The following is a 17,976-nucleotide window of genomic DNA, read 5'->3' as shown; positions in this document are numbered from 1 at the left end:
TTTAGCAGAGGCGATACGACACCTGACCAATCTGCGTTGTCCGCACGGCTGCCGCGAGTTGAAGAGTGTCCAAGAAGGAGCTGAAGTAGCTCGAAGTAGATCATGCTTAGAGCCAACCCTACCGTATCACAAAATCTAATTAGTCGTTGCTTTGGTATCCGAGCGATTAATTAATTATTGCATGTTCTGCAGTGACCAGCCCGAGGTGATGGATTCAGTGTTTTTCTTACCGAAGACTACGCATCACGAAGAAAGGCGGGTTGCGGAAAATCGGTAGTTAGAAATACCAAAGTGTCAGCATCATCAACTAAGGGTTGAGGCAATGGCTGAAGCGTGATTACAGAGCGTGGACGTGGTGTCTGTACGGATTATTCCGCTAGCTAATTATACCGTTTCTGGGAATTAACCAGTTGCTTTTAAAGGTTTGGCGGGGTTTAGAATTTCCAGATGACTTCAAAGAGCTAAACTCCTTTCTACAAGTGTACGTCTTAAAGTCTGACAGCTTTCCAAAACTGAATGGCACATTTTTAGATTATTATGTAGGAGTGAAATAGGCTGGTCCCTATAAGTAGCGTTGAAAATTGCTTGCCCTTCCAGAGGCTTCCTGATAGGTAATGAGTCTTTGGGCCTTTGGGGATTGCTACCAGATGTTCCACGTGGCAGCAGCTGCCCGCCGCGTGCTCGCGGCGGCGCCAAGAAAGATGCCACCACGTTGAGTGGGCCAAGCAGAAACGTCCGCATTCCACGAACTCGCGCTCGTCGTTCCATCGGGACATTTTTCCTCCAGGTTTCTTCTTCTTCCCACCATCAGCGCCCACCCACACTGCTCCGGCCCGGCCACTCCTTCAATGAGGACACCATAGACGGCCATTGTGAACCCCCGCTCGCTCGATCAGCCATGGCGCCGCTCGTCGACAACGAGCAGATCCAGAGCGCCGAGCTGCTGCGGCCGCTACCCCTGTATCAGCACGCCTACGTCTGGCCCTTCGCCATCATCTGGCCTGTCTTTCTGCGCTACTACTTGACGCCCGAGCTGTACGAGAAGCACATTCAAGCGCCCGAATGGACTTTCGTATGGGTTGGCACAATTATCACCTGCCAGACGCTGGTCTGGCTCTGCACTCACTGGAGCGTCAACCTCAACGCCGCATTTACCGCCAAGAAGGCGCGCTCTGTCGATGACGCGCTGCTGATCAAGGTCATCCCCGCCGCGAATGCCGGTTCTGCCGATATCTGCAAGCTCGAGCGCACCAAAGTAAGCCAGAGAGCCAAAGCCAAAGCCAAATCCAAAGCCCCTTTTCTCCCCGGACGGTGACAGGCGCTGACGGACCCAATCCGTCCTAGGTCGGTGACAAGACGAACACCTCGTTCCTCTTCCAGAAACGCCGCTTCCTCTACAACCCTGAGACGAAATCGTTTGGAACTCTGGTGTACGCCATCGACACAGAACCGAAGCCGAAGCTCGAAACGTTTCAGAAGTCAAGAGGTATCACGAGTGCTGTCGACCTGGAGCGCCTCGAGCAGCATTATGGCACCAACACGTTCGACATTCCCGTTCCGACCTTCACCGAATTGTTCAAGGAGCATGCCGTAGCACCATTCTTCGTCTTCCAGGTCTTCTGTGTCGGCCTCTGGCTGCTGGACGAGTACTGGTACTACTCGCTCTTCACCCTCTTCATGCTCGTCATGTTCGAGAGCACCGTCGTGTGGCAGCGCCAGCGCACCTTGACCGAGTTCCGCAGCATGAGCATCAAGCCGTACGATATATACGTCTTCCGTCTTGGAAAGTGGACCCAGATTCAGAGCGACAAGCTGCTGCCGGGCGACCTGGTATCCGTTACCCGGACCAAGGAGGACAGTGGCGTGGCCTGTGACATGATCCTCGTCGAGGGCACCGCCATCGTGAACGAGGCCATGCTCTCTGGTGAAAGCACCCCACTCTTGAAGGACTCGATCCAGCTCCGTCCTGGCGACGCTCCCATTGATCCCGAAGGCTTGGACAAGAACTCGCTCTTGTGGGGCGGCACCAAGGTCCTGCAAATCACCCATGGCAGTGCTGATGAAGAGAGGCCAAAGCTCGCCTCGGGCGTCCCTCCGCCTCCTGATAATGGTGCCATGGCCATCGTCACCAAGACAGGCTTCGAGACCTCACAGGGAAGCCTCGTGAGGACCATGATCTACTCGACCGAGCGCGTGTCTGCCAACAACGCCGAGGCGCTGCTCTTCATCCTGTTCCTCCTCGTCTTCGCCCTGGCTGCCTCGTGGTACGTTTGGGATGAAGGTGTGCGCAAGGATCGCAAGCGCTCCAAGCTGCTGCTCGACTGCATCCTCATCGTCACGAGCGTTGTCCCGCCCGAGCTGCCCATGGAGCTCAGCCTGGCTGTCAACACCAGCCTGTCGGCGCTTGCCAAGTATGCCATCTTCTGCACTGAACCCTTCAGACTCCCCTTTGCTGGTCGCATCGATGTGGCCTGCTTCGACAAGACCGGCACTCTGACGGGCGAGGACCTGGTGGTCGAGGGTATTGCCGGTCTCGGGCTCGGCCATTCCGGTACCAACACGCCTCGGGAGTCTGACGGTGCCCACAGCCGCATGAGCCCTGTCCATGCAACCAGCATGGAGACCACTCTGGTCCTCGCATCCGCTCATGCCCTGGTGAAGCTTGACGAAGGCGACATCGTTGGTGATCCGATGGAGAAGGCCACGTTGAACGCCCTTGGTTGGAGCCTGGGGAAGAATGACATCCTGACAAGCAAGCCGGGGGCCCCCGGAACCGTGGGCACCGTCCAAGTTAAGCGCCGCTTCCAATTCTCGTCTGCTCTCAAGCGCCAGAGCTCCGTTACCTCCATCAACGCCACCGACCCGAGCACCGGCCGCAAGCTGAGAGGTACCTTCGTTGCCGTCAAGGGCGCGCCCGAGACGATCATGAAGATGCTGGTTACCGTTCCCAAGGACTATGAGGAAACGTTCAAGTACTTCACTCGCCGGGGTTCCAGGGTCCTGGCGTTGGCGTACAAGCATCTCACGACCGAAGGCGAGCTCGGCGCGAGCAAGATCAACGATCTCAAGCGCGAGAATGTCGAGGCAGATCTCCACTTTGCCGGCTTCCTCGTCCTTCAGTGCCCGCTCAAGGAGGATGCCAAGCAGGCCGTTCAAATGCTCAGCGAGAGCAGCCACCGCGTCGTCATGATCACCGGTGACAACCCGCTCACCGCTGTTCACGTTGCTAGGGAAGTCGAGATTGTCGACCGCGATGTTCTCATCTTGGACGCTCCGGAGCACAGCGTGCACGGCGAGGAGTCGTTGATCTGGCGCAGCGTTGACGACAAGGTCCGGATTGACGTCGACCCGACCAAGCCTATCGACCCGGAGATCATCAAGACGAAGGACCTCTGCGTGACCGGATATGCGCTGAACAAGTTCAAGGGCCAGGTCGGTTGGAAAACGCTTCTGCGGTATACATGGGTGTACGCCCGCGTTTCGCCAAAGCAGAAAGAGGATATCCTCTTGGGCCTGAAGGACATGGGCTACTACACCCTCATGGCTGGCGACGGCACCAACGATGTCGGCGCCCTCAAGCAGGCTCACATTGGTGTTGCTCTGCTCAACGGCACCCAGGAAGACCTGACTCGCATTGCCGAGCACGCGCGCAATACCAAGATGAAGGACCTCTACCAGAAGCAGGTTGACCTCATGAAGCGCTGGGGCCAGCCGCCTCCGCCGGTTCCCGTCATGATCGCCCATCTTTACCCACCCGGACCGTCCAACCCGCATTACCAGAAGGCGATGGAGCGCGAGGCCCAGAAGAAGGGTGTCACGGTTGAGCAGCTTGCTAAGGCAAACGGCACCAATATCGAGACGGTCACTTCTCCGGCCGCCCGGCAGCTGATAGACTCGGACCCTCGCAAGGCCAAGCAGGCCGAGGCATCCAAGAAGGCTGCCGGATTGGCCGACAAGCTCACGCAATCCATGATGGACGCCGAGATGGACGACGAGCCGCCTACCCTGAAGCTGGGCGATGCCTCCGTGGCCGCGCCGTTCACTTCCAAGCTCCGCAACGTCATCGCCATCCCCAACATTATCCGTCAGGGCCGGTGCACGCTGGTGGCCACGATCCAGATGTACAAGATTCTCGCGCTCAACTGCCTCATCAGCGCCTACAGCTTGAGTGTTCTGTACCTGGAGGGCATCAAGTTTGGCGACGGGCAGATCACCATCAGCGGCATGCTCATGAGCGTCTGCTTCCTCTCGATTTCCCGTGCCAAGTCGGTCGAGGGCCTCTCCAAGGAGCGGCCTCAGCCCAACATCTTCAACTTCTACATCATCGGGTCAATCCTCGGCCAGTTTTCGGTGCACGTTGCGACTCTCATCTACATTGCGCAGTACTGCGAGGTTTTGGAACCGTAGGTCTTCCCCTTCCATATCCCCCTCCGCCTGCGTATCACTAACTAGCCCGAATCGTTTCTAGTCGCTCCGAAGCGCCCGATCTCGAGGCCGACTTCTCTCCCTCGCTCCTCAACTCGGCTGTCTACCTCCTCCAGCTCATCCAGCAGATCTCCACCTTCGCCGTCAACTACCAGGGCCGGCCGTTCCGCGAGTCGCTGTCGGAAAATAAGGGCATGTTCTACGGCATCGTGGGCGTCACGGCCATCGCCTTTGCCTGCTCGACCGAGTTCATCCCCGAGCTCAACGAGGCCATGAAGCTGGTTCCGTTCAAGGACGAGTTCAAGACGACCATCACTGCGGTCATGATCCTGGACTTCGTCGCGTGCTACGTCATCGAGGTGGTGCTCAAGTACCTGTTTAGCGACCTGAAGGCGCGGGACATTGCGGAGCGCAGGCCGGAGCAGCTTGAGAGGGAGCGGGAGCGAAAGGCGGCGGAGCTGAAGAAGAGAGAGGAAGAGGAGGAGCGGAAGAGGATGGAGAAGGTGGCCGAGTTCGAGAGGAAGCTCGCCGAGAGGCAGGCAGCGCTCAGGGCTCGGACTGGAGGACAGAGAGCGGCGGCTTAATTAAGAGCGAGCGAGTCTGTCAAGAGACAACAAGTGTACCGAATTGTTCTGCGGGCTTTGGTGTGTATAACAACAGCATGGGTGTAGTAGAGAATAGAGGGCCTGGGAATACATGGAGTGGGTGGTCGACGGTGGACCATCGTCCGCAGTTGATAATCAATAATAATACATGGGTCACGATCTCTAGCGCACGCCGCCCTGCCGGACTCAATACCAAAAATTGTATTGCTAGTATACATGTATCAGAGAGCATCGCTTTGTGCTTCATTGTACGCGAACAGGAACACAGGGACACAGGCATAAGACGTGGTGGTCTCCCTCCAAGCCCCGGTCATCCGCAAGGGTCAATTATTTGTCTAGCTGAAAGGCCTTTTTTTTTTTTTTTTAGTTGCCCGGGTTCTCGGCAACGAACTTCTTGCCCTTCTCGATGTTCTTCTTGAGGTCGGCGAAGCAGGCCTCGAGCAGCTTCTCCTCGTTGGCGTCGACCTTGCCGACGGGCAGGACCCTCTCGACACCGTTGGGGCCGAGCTCGACGTTGGAGCTGAAGAAGTCGATGCCCTGGTCCTTGTAGAGCGGGCTGTCGACAAAGGTGGGCTCGATCACGCCCTTCTCGCCCTGGGCGGCGCGGAGGAGCGACTCGGCCATGCGGGCGCCGGCCATGGCCATGGAGAGGGTGGCGGAGCCGGCGCCCTCCTTCGCGTGGACGACCTCATCACCGCCGAACTGGACGCGGTGAACGAGCTCGGCGTTGGACGAGAGCTCGGGGTGGTTGCTCTGGCTGAAGAGCGGGACGATGGTGACGCCGCTGTGGCCGCCGACGACGGTGATGTTCTCGTTGGCCGGGTCGGTGTTCTTGATCTCGCTCACGAAGCGGGAGGCGCGGACGACGTCGAGGGTGGTGACGCCGAACAGGCGCCGGGGGTTGTAGACGCCCTTGGCCTTGAAGACCTCGGCGCAGATGGGCACGGTCGAGTTGACGGGGTTGCTGATGACCAGGATGTTGGCGTTGGGGGCCGACTCGGCGCACGCCTTGGCCAGGTCACGCACGATGGAGGCGTTGGTGTTAAACAGGTCGTCACGGCTCATGCCCGGCTTGCGGGGGACACCGGCGGGGATAAGGACCACCTCGGCACCCTTGAGAGCGGCGGCCAGGTTGGCGGCACCCGGCGCGTAGCCCTTGACGGTCGACTTGGTGTTGACGTGCGAGACATCGGCAGCAACGCCTAAAGGGGTGTGTGTGTGTTAGGAGGAGGAGGAGGAAGAAAACGGGGGAAGCCAGGTTCGAGAGACGGGAGTTGACGCACCAGGCGCGCCGCGGATATCGTAGAGGGCGAGCTCGGTGACTCTGGGGTTGAGCTTGAGGAGGAGGGAGAGCGGCTGGCCAATGCCACCGGCGGCACCGAGAACGGCGACCTTGGAGAGCTGCGAGGGAGGAAGGTTGTCAGCGGATGCAATGTCAAAGGCTCCAATTGCAGCAATTGCATCGCCAGCAGACCAGCGGAGGGTGCACCAATCGAAGCAGGGACTTTGATCAATGCCAGTCACCTCCGACCTGAGAGGGAAGGACGGCCCCCGTCTGACAGGTGCAAGCAAGCCAATGCGTTTTTACTCGGGTGCTGCAGGGCTTACGTTTCGGGCCGACGCCGAGAAGGCGCGGGTCTGGATGCGGCTGCCCAGGAACATCTTGAATATTCTGACCGTGTTGGAGTCGACGGCGACTGGAGGTGCAAGGAGGGTTGGTGGAAAGAAAACAAACAAGACAGAGAGCAACGGGGCAAAAGGAACTGCGTGGCAGCTGCCGCTCAGTTGCGTTAAAAAAAAAGTTCGGTCCTAAGTTGGTAAAGCGCGGCGGCGGTGGCCCGAGCGTCCTCTCTTGCGCGATTCCGGCCCTCCTTCGGCAGCAGCGGAACTCGGGAAATCCCGCGTTTTTTTTTTGGATGGCATCCGATCCCGCAATCCCTAGTCCTGCCTCCACTTCCCCGGGTGAACCCGAGAGCTCCTGTCTCGGCACCGCAGACTCCGTGTCGGTTGAATCTCGTGGGCGTGTGTCAGTTCCGAAAGGCCGAAGCCATAACCATCGGGCCAGGCGGAAGCTGACTTGTTTGCACTTTGGATTTTTGAACACAAATCGTTGCGAATTTTTGTCCTTACCTGGCTACTGCTTCTTTGGCACAGTCATTGGCATTCAGTGAGGGGAGATGCAACAGTGGCAATTTGTATTTTCTGCTTCTTTTAACATCAACACAAATGTGACGGTGCAAGTTGGTTCCCAGCCGATTGGGTCGGAACCACTGGGTTGGGTTGGCCAGCCACGCGCCGCGATCAGGCCAGACCTTCGGCCGGAAGCCTTGGATTGATGCAAGAATTTGCACAACACCGGCCGATTTGCCGTTTCTATCTCACTATACAACAACGCTTGCCTGGTGCTGCTGAACCTCGATCTTGGCAGGTAGCTTCATCATGTGGACCCCTAGCGTATAAATCGATGACGACAACGGGGCGTCACCTTACCCTCTGATAACTAATTCAAGGCGACATCACCCACGGAAACGCTGAGATGAGCCATCCATAGTCCCGGTTTTAGCCATAAACGAAGATGGAATACTTCATGTCTCAAGAGGAACACGAGCGCAGGCTCGAGCAGCAACGGCACGAAAAGCTACAGCATGATGATCAACTCGTGCCATCTGAGTCCTCATCGTCAAAATCACCTTCAGGGACACCAGAAGAAAGACTGCGGCACCAGAAGCAACAGAATGGCATCACCGACTCAAACCCTGAGACCGATACGCGAGACGATTCGCCCGCCTCTGGTCCCCAACACTAACAAGCGCATCCCCATCCTGAGGGCGGCAACCCACCACCCTGACCCGGAACCCGTCTTGCCGGTCGCCCACAGCAAGCAGCAGCAACAGTAGTAGCAGCAGCAGCAGAAGCAGTCGGCCGCGGGCATCGAGGGAGGGGGGAGGAGAGACCCGGCGGCGGCGGCAGCAGCAGCGGTGGAGGGGTCCGTGTACTTCATCGGGACCGCGACGACGATGATCAGTTAATTACGCGGAGGCGCGCCTGCTGACGGACCCCAACTTCCTGCCCGCTGGCGACCACGTGCACCCGGGCCCGGGAAGCATGTCCCGCCCGGGACGCCGGCCAGGATGAACGAGCTGCTCGGGGCGGTGCCGCCGACGAACGGGTGGTTGGTCGAGTTGGGGTGGACGACAACGACGACGGCGGCGGCGGCGGCGGTGGAAGGAAGGCCGAAACAGGGGGAGGAAGGATTTGAGACGGGGTACCGGATCTACATCTCGGGAGACACGCTCATGGCGGACGAGCTGAAGGAGATCCCGAAGCGGGCTGCAAGGGGACAAGATCGATCTCATGCTTGACTACCTCGGCGGCACCACGATCCCCGGGCCCGAGATGCCGCTGATCGTGGTCACGATGGATGGCAAGCACAGGGTGCAGCTCATGAGGCTCGTCGACCCGGACGTCACGATACCCGTCCGCTTCGATGACTTCAAGAAGGAGGTAGAGGCCGCCGGGTTAGCGGGCAAGGTCCTGTACCTGGACAGGGGCGACGAATTCAGATTTACACTGTAATTAGTTGTGGCACCTACTACCTACCTATCTTCATGATGCTTATTCACCGAAGCAGTCGATCACATGTCATGCGTGACTTTTGACTTTTACGACACTGGGCAGCTCGGAGAGGTGATGACGACTCGGCATTGTTGGCTTGTTGTGGGATCTAACAAGGAACGCTAATGAAGCGGAAACGACGGCTGATCCCCTTTTAGAAAGAAGAGCAAACCTCTCCTGGAGCTCCAGATGCCCCCCACCATTGCCCGCACCCGCGCGTCAGAGAACTTCACCGCTTCCAAGTACTACCAACTGCTCACATTTGGCGCCCGGCATGGCGCGTGGGATACTGCATTGGATGCTGCATGGGAAGTTGGCGCTTGTAACCGTCTTTGATGCCCCACGCGTTCTGGTTGTCACGGCGAAAATCGACTTCCTTGTAATTCTGGATGACAGCACAGCAGGGCAAGCACCCAGTAACGAGGGCGTCGCAACAGCAGTTGCCCTCTATCCCGTACATAAGACGAATTTGCCTTCTCTGGATGCACGGAGTGCTGCAAAGACACGTACCGTCAGCTGTCGACTTCTGGTGTGGGAAATGGAGAGGAAGAAGAGGAAAAGGGGGGCTTACACGCCAGTCAGCCCAAACAGGCTGAGAAAGCAAGACAGGCCACCAAAACTGCCGCAACCGCTGGGGTGTTCGGAGGGGTCCTCGAGGATATTTTGGGTCTTATTGATCACTAGATAACGTCAGTTCAGTGCAGGAGGCGTATCAGTTTGGGCGGACACCCAACGCACACACGCAAGGCACGAAGCAGCCCAGCATGCAAGTGCCACAGTCGCCGCAGCAGTGCATGAGGCCATTGTCATCCTGCCAGTCGTTCTGCTTGAGTCTGATTCCCTGCTTGTTCGACATATTTGGATCAATCGGTGGTATGGTCCGTGGAAGGGTCAGGAGAAAGTGTAATGTGATGAGGCCAAAGTCTTGTAAATCCGAAGACAAGAACGATAGGCAAGGTTCAGATGAAGAATGAGTGCGAAATGTGCCGAGATCTGGGGAAGTGGATCGGCTGATTCTAATCATCTTTTTGTATCCCGTCGATCTCAAGATTATATCTCCCGATGGCCTGGCCGGGACACGGGGCGGTGGCCCCTCACCGGCGGCCCCTTACCGGCGGCCGCTTCAGATTGCGGTCCTAAACCGGAGGGCTACATTCTCGGGGCATCCGACCCGAATTTTGTCACAAGCGCCCAGGCTGACTGCTGTCCGGAAAGCCTTTAACGATTGCTTCAAGGAGGATGCCAAATCCCATCTGCTTAGGTGTTGGAGGGGGTGCACATTCATATTGGGCTCGATGGGCCAAGTCTGGGGGCTCAGCTTTTGGCCCCACGCCCTAAGCATTGGTAGAGTTGACCTGACCAGCCAAAAAACTGATATTGTGGGCAATTTTGGGTCCGGTCAGATTACCTCACGTGATGCTCGCCTAAGGGGGGTTGGTAGGGAGTGGTACGGAGTAAGGCCAACCAAATACCAGATGATTCTGTAACGCCGCGGCAGCTCAAATGCTTGTTGGTAACAAGCTCCAACCTTTGGGGCCGGAGAGAACTATACCCCGGTTGGGCCGAGGCCCCGTTCAGGACTATAACCCAGACAAGGACCGGATGGTCGTCGCCCTGGGCCTGTTTCATCCTGCCAATGACTCGCTGTCGTTAGCAACAGACTGACGAGTCACTCTTCTGTCGGCAAGGGATCGCGCGGCCCTATTGTAATACAACAAAGCTTTCGGTCAACCCGTAGGGTGTTAATTTTGCCGTTGCGCCAGTCAACGGTGTCGCGACGGTCTTTGTGGGTACGATGTTAACACCTGCTCTACTTGAATCGCGTATTAGAGGCAAGTGGTGAAGAGGTTCAGACAGAGAGAAACCTGGAAGGACCCGGGAAGACTGGCAGGGGGAAATCTGAACTGCCCCCACCAGTTTTGGGGGTCAAGCGACTGAGATGGTAATTAGGGCAGGAACCATTAATAGCGACTTAACCAACCATTAGCGACTTATCAGGCTCTGCTTCAGTCATACAATCATGACCCTTGCAACTTAAGCCCTCGAATAGCAAGCCTGATTACTGGAGAGCATTAGTTCAAAAATCGACCATGCGATTGTCAAACGCCGGAAGCCAGATGCTGAACCTACTCGGTGAGTACATGGTATACCAAAAAGACCTGTTGACTATGATACTTAGCCGACGTCTTGCTGTTATGGGTACCTAATCTCATGCATGCACATAAAACGCCAACCATGGACAACGTTAAACTTGGCAAGTCGCAAGATAAAGGCCCATTTGTAAGGTATTGTGGTACTAACCAATTGTAGGCTTGAAACTCGACACGTATGTACATGTCTAGCCACAGTCCTTTAACGGTCCCCCTCCCCACTCCCGCAAGCTGCTATTACGGTCGCTCGACAACGAGCTTGATCGACGATTCCCCCCGGTCTTCCTCCATGTTTCCTCTCGCGCGGTTGATGGCCTCCTTGACCCCTTCGTGACCCTTCTCGGTGATGAGGCGCCGGAGGTTGACGGTCTCCTGGATTCCTTCCAGGCCCTTCCTGTTGACCACCAGGGGTTGGGGGGGGACCTTGTAGGCTCCCTTGGCCAGAGCTTCGGGCAGGTATCCCCCAAAGGTGGCATCAGTTGTTTCAAAACCAACAGTCGGGGAACGCCTTGAAACTCCCGGGCTGCAGCTGCTTAACATCTACGCCCTTCGGGACCTCACCCAAGTCATCGATATAACAGAACGATGCGAACTTGAACTATTATCATGTAGGAGCAACACTGTCAGCAACTCTCGTACTGTAGTTAAGCAGTGTTTAGACAGGGTACAACAGGGAATCGCCTAATTACCGTCTGCTTGGAGGCTGCGGCGAACTTCCACGCGGCGACATTGCCCTCCTTCAACGCTGCCGCCATGAAGACACCTGCAAATTCGCCCTTATCGAGCTCTGCGGCAACTCTCTCGGTAACATCTGGATCCTTGTAGTCAAAGACCTGGACGGCGCCAAGGCTCCTGACCCAGTCGAAATTGCTCCTGGACAAAAACAAAAGAGGGAAAACAAAGGACAAGGCAAAAAAAAAAAAAAATCTAGTATGCCAAACCTGGCTGCACCGATTCCTTCGCCCCCCGCCCCTTTTCCCCGTCGTGATCGTGATGATGGCCCTCCTCCTCCCCTCGGACGCTGTTCTTGCGACGGCGATTCCGCAGGACCGCCGCGGCAAACGCGCCAACCACGCTCAGCAAGGTCACGATGAGAGCGTACAGGCCGATCAAGAAGGCCAAGATCTCGGACGTCTCGCGGAGCGGCGGCCGGGCAAAGTCGAGCGGCACGTTGTTCCTCTCGCCCTGCCGCGTGACGGTCAGCTCGGCGCAGACGACCGTGACGACGAGCAGGACGGCCAGCAGGACGGCCCAGGGGACGGTCCACAGGCTGAACCGCGCCGGCGCCGTGGTCCGGCTCCGGTACCGGTGCTCCACCGAGCGCGTCTCGCTGTGGTGCAGGCAAGCGAGGATCTCTTGCGTGTGGCGCCCGCGCGCCTTGTGCGAGTACCCCCGCGCCGAGCGCGGGTCGGCGGCGGCGGCGGCGACGTCGGAGCGCGGGCCGTCCTCGACCGACCTCTTCTTGTCCCCCTTCCGCCGCCGCCACCAGGGGCGCAGACCGACCGCGGTCGGGCCGAGTAGGCTGACGGTCAGGATGAACAGCCCCAGCGCCGTGGTGACGACCGCGACGAGGCACACGCCGACCGTCCAGATGCGCAGGAAGGTGGTGAAGCCGGGGTCGGCAAAGGGCTTCTTGGGCGCCAGGACAAAGTAGACGGTCGGCACGTTGTCGCAGGTCCCGCCGGGCTTGTTTCCGTTGTGCAACAGGGGCCAGTTGAGGGCGGCGGTGCCGAACATGAAGGCGGACCAGATCAGGAGGCCGAGGGCCGCCGTGAGTTGGTCCTTGTAGCTCGTCGTCAGGAGGAAGTGCCGCAGCGAGTGTTTTGGCGCCCGCGCGCGCCGCCTGATGCGCAGCTCTTCGGAGGCGATGAGCGCAACCTCCTGCTCCGTCGCCCGGGCTTCGGCCACGGACTGCTGCGAGTGGACCAGGGCGGCGACGTAGAGGTCCCGGAGCTTGTCGATATCAGCGCGGGTTGGGGCGGCCGCGATCTCCTGGATCAGTTCCGTGTTGTAGACCGTGGTCACGGCTCCTCCGTCGATCTGGACATCCTCGCTGCTTCGGCCGTCTCGGACCTCGATCTGCTCGTGCCAGTGCGAGACGAAGTGGTGGATCGCGCGGCCGAGAGCCGCTTGGGCATTGTCGTGCTCCGCCAACGCCTCCTCTTCGGCCGCGTGGAGGGCAAATGCCTTGAGAACGTCGGCGTAAGCACGAGCTCGCTCCACGTCGAGTCGCGTCACTGCGACCCGTCGGCATCGCTGCAGTCGTTCCAAGTACTCCGCGTCTGATTTCGGGCGGTCTTTGCTGTCGACGACCAGAGCTTGCCGGAACAGAACAGTGATGACGAAGTAAACAGGGTACCACAGCACCAGGTGGATCAGAACGGCGTAGTCTATGATGATGAGGTTGGAGTCGACAGCGTTCAAGAACATGGCGGTGAAGAGGGACAGCGCGAGGATGCCCCACGCGCCGTGCCAGAGGCGGAATTGCTTGTCGACGCCAAACAGCACGGCGACGATGGCGGCGGCATACAAGAGGTAAAATCCGATTCGGATTCCGGCGCCGATGAGCATCTGGTCGCCAAAGATGTGGCACGGCATGTACGACGTCACCGCGCTCATCTCGCCGGTACCGACGAAACCGGTGCTGGTGACACCCACGAAGTACCCCATCGCGTCGCCAAGGTTTCTTCCGCGATCCTTAGTCAAAGAACTTCACCCTCCTCGACGGCTTCGGTTGCGGTGAAATTACCGAGTAAATAGTAACGGTGTTGCAATTCGTTCGCTTCGAATTCGAAACGCGCAGAGACCGAGGACTGGACAGCCGCAATGACGGGTTTAACAGGTTTAGGGATACATGCTCTCGTCTGTTCAATGATTATTCGCACATGAAGAACGAGAAGCAGCAAAGACCACACGACAAGCGAGACCAGGGCGATGATTTGAGAAATGCATGACGACTCTGCCCCAAGCTGCGATGGAAGTAATTACCGGCATGCGGGGACCCTGCATTCTAGCCTCCAACCACATGAACGATCAACTGAGGGTTTTTGCCAGCTTTGCAGTGTGACATGACTGGCATCTGCAGCCCAATGCGACACCCAACGCAAAACCCCTGGTGAAGATGCTCAATAGCGAAGCCGAAAGAAGGCATCGAGTGATGCAGCTTGCATGCCTCACAACCCTGATTGGGCACCTACACGCAAAAGATTCGTTCGTGGCTTGGCGCGACTCTTGCCCGATCGGCCAAGTGCCCAATCATGCAGAATCCGAGGTCGTCTTAGCATGGCGGACAACTCACCGCTCGCCGATGGACAACTCAGAATTGACGATTGATGGGGCTGGCAGCCGACCAGCGGGGTTGGTTGGGCCCTTGCTGCCAGGCACACTTTCCACGCACACTACTGCCAGCCCATCAAAGACCGCCACGGGAGACTCAAAGGCATGATCACTTGCATGTTCTCACAAAGAGATCCACCGACCGGGAGCTCCAAGTAACCTTACAAGCTCAACCTTCTCCGCTTGCGTTCTCCAAGGCCCCAGTGACCATCTCGACCTCGAAGCAAAAAAAAAAAAAAAAAAAAAAGAGAAAGAGAGAAACAAAGGAGAAAAGAAAACCAACAAAAAGAAAAAAAGACGAAAAAGAGAAAGAACATGTGGTGGAACGCAGCTGTCATTGCAGGGCTCGTTGGTATCGTCTCAGCCGAGACCTACGAGTTCTTTAGATGGAACACACCCGGCGCAAATCTAGCAGCCAACAATATCTACCGCCGTCAGTTATCGCCGCCCGGCTATAGCCCTGAGTTTGGGAGTTGCGGAACTGGACGGGTGAGTATTTGACGGTGCCTGAAAGAGTCCGAGGAAACGACTCAGTTTTGTGCTAACCCTAGGCAGACCTGCGAGGACGCCTGCGGTCCGAATTGGGAGTCCTGCCAGGCTTCGACGAGCCTCTCGTTGTTTTGCTACAACCGGGTCGACCTGAACCAAACTTGTTGCGAGAACGGGTCTGGACGTGCGTTGTTCCGAAACACCACCAACGGCTGTTGCTGTGTCTCGGAGCTGACTTGAGCCCGCAGGCGCCTGTGACAGTGGCTACTACTGCGCCTGGGAGCAATTTGAAGGCAGAGTGTGGTGCTGTGAGGATGTAAGCCGAGATAATAATTACATACCCATCCTTATCCCCGATGATTCCTCCTGCTAATGATGGCGTAGGGCCAAAGTCTCGAGGAATGCGGCGTCCCTCACGCGACCACGGCGACGAGCTCTCCGACGCGCGCAAGCAGCACGTCATCCCCGACATCAAGCTCCTCCTCCTCTGGCTCCGCCACACACACGGGATCCAGTCAGACAGTTACTGGTGGGGAAACACTCTCCACGACGACTGCGTCACAATGCCCCGCATCCACGGTGACCTCCTGGGCGACGACAACCGTGATATCCACCGTCGGCGTCCCCGCACCCACCGTGACAGTGACAGTGACAATGCCGGGCCCGGGATGTGCTCCCTCAACGTCCTTGTCAAGCAGCTTCCCGCCGAGCAGCACGTCGTGGCCAGGCACGGTGACGGACCCTCCCTTCCCAACTTCAGCAGCTTACACGCCACCCGTACGTTTGCACATACCCATTGATCGCAAGGCTCATCCATCAGTCTATCGTGCTGACTACCTGATAGATCTATTACAATTCCACAACGACCAGTTTCATTGTGACCGCCGGATCTGGACGCTTAGTCGTCAACTCGCTGGGTCTTGTTGTGCTTCTGCTGCAGCTTCTTTGGATTTGAAAAGTATGCCGACCAAAACTCAATATCGATTAAGGCGGGGATGTCTCTTGAGTTTTTCTTCTTTGCTTTCTCATGCAAGTTTATAGCAATTGTCGGATACCCTATTAAAGATGGTTATTTGTTTCATTGTTCTGCTGCCATAGGAGGACGCCGACCGGTGATTCCGATATTATTAATTATCATCAAGATCTATTTGGAAAATGACTTTAGATGGCTACAACATTAAAGTTGCCTTCTTCACTTTCCCCTTAATTAGTCTGGGCGGTCATATACCACCATGCAGGGGCGAATAGAGGGTTGGGGTTCTACTGCTGTGGGTACTGGTCTTTTTTCCTTGGACTACGGAGTCGTCGAATCGCAATTTCAACAACAGCAACAAGCTCAATTCGACATCCAACACAACTGACCTAACACATTGTGTATCCTTAGCGCACCCGAAGAGAGGTGCGACGACAACCAAGCTGGAGTCCGCGGAACATCACCGTACGCACCATGGCCGCCGACGGAAGCGGCACATCGCGCGCGTACCTATCTTATCATGAGCCGAGCGGTATTAATTTTGCAGAACCCTTCAGTCCCGGAAATTCATCAATTCTATTCTAATCAAGTGTATGACAATAGTAATCGAAATTCTTACCCTCATATCCTTCTTTCTGTTCCTCGCCGTTGCAGAATGGCTGGCCGATAAGGTCGTCCGCGCCTCGCTGATTGGGCACATCATTGTCGGCCTCATCTACGGCGTGCCCATCGCCAACATCTTGGCCCTCCCATGGAAAGAGACCTTTCTCGCATTGGGCTACTTAGGCCTGATCCTGATCATCTTTGAAGGTATGCGTATGCGCTTGCGTGGTCGCCTGGCCTCCTTATAGCCGCATAGCCGCCCACCTCCTCTTCTTTCTCCCGCTGCTGCTAATTAATCGTCAGCAGGGGGGCTCACCATTCGTCTCGACCTGCTTCGCCAGAACCTCCTTCTCAGCCTTGTCGCAGCCCTGGTCGGCGTGCTCACTCCCATCGCCTTGTCGTTTGCGTTCTTCTACGCTGGCTTGCATCACGGTAATACAGCACCCACCGGACCAACCACCAGTTTCCAAATTCCAAAGCTAACACAAACAACCATCCCGCTCTTCAAGCCGCTCTGGAGGCCTTCATAGTCGGGACATCCCTCTGCTCCACCTCCCTCGGCACCACCTTTGTCGTCCTGTCGAGCGCCTCCAGAACCCAATCCAAGGGCAAGGGCAGCAACCAAGGCGGCGACCACGCCGCCCCGGCGCCGGTCGACTTCTCTCAGACCCGCGTCGGCACCGTCCTCGTCAGCGCCGCAGTCCTCGACGACGTGTGCGGCCTGGTGCTGGTCAGCGTCATTCACAACCTCCGCGGGATAGCCGCCGCCGGCGGTGGCGGTGGCGGTGGCGGTGGCGGCTCGGAAGCGACGACGGCGACCACCACCACCAGCCTGGGCTGGGTCATCGGCCGCCCCGTACTCGCGAGCGCGCTGATGGCGCTCCTGACGCCCGCCGTGGCTCGCTTCGCCGCCGGCCCGCTGTACCGGCGCTTCTTCGCTCCTCGTGTCCCCGCCGGAGCCGGGGCCGCGCGGGTGGTCAACTTCCTCCTCATGGCCGTCGTTTTGTGCGCATTTGTTGCGATCGCCGCCTGTGCGGGCGCGTCAGTGCTGTTTGGCGCGTTTCTGGCTGGCGCCTTCGTGAGTAGCCTGCCTGGGGGCGGGAGGGCTGAGCAGATAGAGGGAGCGGGCGAACCTCGTGGGTTCGCAGACTCCTTCGAACACTACTTGGGGCCGCCGCAAAGATATGTCTTCCAACCCTTGTTTTTCGCCTCGATCGGTTTCGCCATCCCGTTCGTGGAGTTGTGGACGGGCGAGATCATCTGGAAGGGTGTCGTTTACACCTTACTCATGGTGTTTGGGAAGCTTCTTGTTGGCATAGTGGTGCCGATTTGGGACTTCATCTTCCACAGGATCAGGAAGAGATCGTCGGAGAAGAGGCCCGATGGTGTTGGGGTTGGCTCTAGCTGGGCGCCCGCCACGCTGCTCGGTGCTGCCATGGTGGCACGCGGTGAAATTGGTCTACTGATCATCCAAATCGGCCTCAATGAAACGCCATTTTTGACTCAAAAGGCCTTCGTCATTGGCGTCTGGGCCATCGTTCTCAATACCATCATCGGCCCTGTGCTGGTGGGCATCTTGCTCAAGCGGGTCGGCACAAGCATCGCCGAAAACCCTCGTTGGGGCGTCCAAGCAGAACACGGGTCTGATATTGAGGTCGATGCGGCGGCCGAACCGACGGGAGACTCAACCGGGATGAGTACGAGGGCAGCCTTGACATGATGCCACTTCGTTCTTGGGTCCGGCAGCCGATCTCCGGGGATATCGGAGGCCGAGTCACGC

General features: G+C 57.6%; 8 protein-coding genes across 8 annotated transcripts; 4 read left to right on the top strand and 4 right to left on the bottom strand.

Annotated features, from left to right (window-relative positions):
* Positions 1 to 735: 735 nt before the first annotated feature.
* On the top strand, positions 736 to 5,201 carry MYCTH_2305576 (uncharacterized protein). The gene is made up of 3 exons (XM_003663512.1): positions 736 to 1,255; positions 1,345 to 4,403; positions 4,469 to 5,201. Exons 1-3 carry the CDS (start codon positions 899 to 901, stop codon positions 5,007 to 5,009), a joined length of 3,957 nt encoding a protein of 1,318 aa, XP_003663560.1. The 5' UTR covers positions 736 to 898; the 3' UTR covers positions 5,010 to 5,201.
* On the bottom strand, positions 5,202 to 6,808 carry MYCTH_2305575 (uncharacterized protein). Its single transcript, XM_003663511.1, has 3 exons — positions 6,639 to 6,808; positions 6,314 to 6,431; positions 5,202 to 6,232 (listed from the first exon to the last, which is right to left on the bottom strand). Exons 1-3 carry the CDS (start codon positions 6,690 to 6,692, stop codon positions 5,394 to 5,396), a joined length of 1,011 nt encoding a protein of 336 aa, XP_003663559.1. The 5' UTR covers positions 6,693 to 6,808; the 3' UTR covers positions 5,202 to 5,393.
* A 1,140-nt stretch (positions 6,809 to 7,948) lies between these two features.
* On the top strand, positions 7,949 to 8,653 carry MYCTH_2305573 (uncharacterized protein). The gene has a single exon (XM_003663510.1). The coding sequence runs from the start codon at positions 8,385 to 8,387 to the stop codon at positions 8,604 to 8,606; it is 222 nt and encodes a 73-aa protein (XP_003663558.1). The 5' UTR covers positions 7,949 to 8,384; the 3' UTR covers positions 8,607 to 8,653.
* Positions 8,654 to 8,943: 290 nt separating this feature from the next.
* On the bottom strand, positions 8,944 to 9,483 carry MYCTH_2040748 (uncharacterized protein; the record flags this gene model as incomplete). The annotated part of the gene is made up of 3 exons (XM_003663509.1): positions 8,944 to 9,139; positions 9,217 to 9,325; positions 9,384 to 9,483. Coding segments are annotated over 3 exons (405 nt in total), but the record flags the coding sequence as incomplete, so codon positions are not given.
* A 1,420-nt stretch (positions 9,484 to 10,903) lies between these two features.
* On the bottom strand, positions 10,904 to 11,394 carry MYCTH_2305570 (uncharacterized protein). Its single transcript, XM_003663508.1, has one exon. The coding sequence runs from the start codon at positions 11,333 to 11,335 to the stop codon at positions 11,033 to 11,035; it is 303 nt and encodes a 100-aa protein (XP_003663556.1). The 5' UTR covers positions 11,336 to 11,394; the 3' UTR covers positions 10,904 to 11,032.
* Positions 11,395 to 11,722: 328 nt separating this feature from the next.
* On the bottom strand, positions 11,723 to 13,465 carry MYCTH_2061852 (uncharacterized protein; the record flags this gene model as incomplete). Its single annotated transcript, XM_003663507.1, has 1 exon — positions 11,723 to 13,465. One exon carries the CDS (start codon positions 13,463 to 13,465, stop codon positions 11,723 to 11,725), a length of 1,743 nt encoding a protein of 580 aa, XP_003663555.1.
* A 756-nt stretch (positions 13,466 to 14,221) lies between these two features.
* Positions 14,222 to 15,788, top strand: MYCTH_2305568 (uncharacterized protein). The gene is made up of 5 exons (XM_003663506.1): positions 14,222 to 14,620; positions 14,687 to 14,804; positions 14,869 to 14,936; positions 15,005 to 15,397; positions 15,465 to 15,788. Exons 1-5 carry the CDS (start codon positions 14,447 to 14,449, stop codon positions 15,573 to 15,575), a joined length of 864 nt encoding a protein of 287 aa, XP_003663554.1. The 5' UTR covers positions 14,222 to 14,446; the 3' UTR covers positions 15,576 to 15,788.
* Positions 15,789 to 16,067: 279 nt separating this feature from the next.
* On the top strand, positions 16,068 to 17,916 carry MYCTH_2060709 (uncharacterized protein; the record flags this gene model as incomplete). Its single annotated transcript, XM_003663505.1, has 5 exons — positions 16,068 to 16,125; positions 16,197 to 16,403; positions 16,500 to 16,628; positions 16,706 to 16,969; positions 17,003 to 17,916. The coding sequence occupies 5 exons, from the start codon at positions 16,068 to 16,070 to the stop codon at positions 17,914 to 17,916; spliced, it is 1,572 nt and encodes a 523-aa protein (XP_003663553.1).
* Between the last annotated feature and the right edge of the window lie 60 nt (positions 17,917 to 17,976).

This window comes from Thermothelomyces thermophilus, chromosome 3 (assembly GCF_000226095.1).
Source record: "Thermothelomyces thermophilus ATCC 42464 chromosome 3, complete sequence".
Classification (NCBI taxonomy): Eukaryota; Fungi; Ascomycota; class Sordariomycetes; order Sordariales; family Chaetomiaceae; genus Thermothelomyces; species Thermothelomyces thermophilus.
Note: the sequence above shows the minus strand (reverse complement) of the source record. Positions and strands in the feature narration are given on the sequence as shown.

Bases quoted from the DNA above. Each gene is read 5' to 3' on its own strand.
- MYCTH_2305576 (XM_003663512.1), top strand. From the start codon at position 899: ATGGCGCCGCTCGTCGACAACGAGCAGATCCAGAGCGCCGAGCTGCTG. The intron at 1,256-1,344 runs GTAAGCCAGAGA...AATCCGTCCTAG, and splicing joins GCAAGCTCGAGCGCACCAAA to GTCGGTGACAAGACGAACAC. The intron at 4,404-4,468 runs GTAGGTCTTCCC...AATCGTTTCTAG, and splicing joins TACTGCGAGGTTTTGGAACC to TCGCTCCGAAGCGCCCGATC.
- MYCTH_2305575 (XM_003663511.1), bottom strand. From the start codon at position 6,692: ATGTTCCTGGGCAGCCGCATCCAGACCCGCGCCTTCTCGGCGTCGGCC. The intron at 6,432-6,638 runs GTAAGCCCTGCA...CCTCCCTCGCAG, and splicing joins TCTCGGCGTCGGCCCGAAAC to CTCTCCAAGGTCGCCGTTCT. The intron at 6,233-6,313 runs GTGCGTCAACTC...ACACCCCTTTAG, and splicing joins CGATATCCGCGGCGCGCCTG to GCGTTGCTGCCGATGTCTCG.
- MYCTH_2305573 (XM_003663510.1), top strand. From the start codon at position 8,385: ATGCTTGACTACCTCGGCGGCACCACGATCCCCGGGCCCGAGATGCCG.
- MYCTH_2305570 (XM_003663508.1), bottom strand. From the start codon at position 11,335: ATGTTAAGCAGCTGCAGCCCGGGAGTTTCAAGGCGTTCCCCGACTGTT.
- MYCTH_2305568 (XM_003663506.1), top strand. From the start codon at position 14,447: ATGTGGTGGAACGCAGCTGTCATTGCAGGGCTCGTTGGTATCGTCTCA. The intron at 14,621-14,686 runs GTGAGTATTTGA...AACCCTAGGCAG, and splicing joins GGAGTTGCGGAACTGGACGG to ACCTGCGAGGACGCCTGCGG. The intron at 14,805-14,868 runs GTGCGTTGTTCC...TTGAGCCCGCAG, and splicing joins TTGCGAGAACGGGTCTGGAC to GCGCCTGTGACAGTGGCTAC.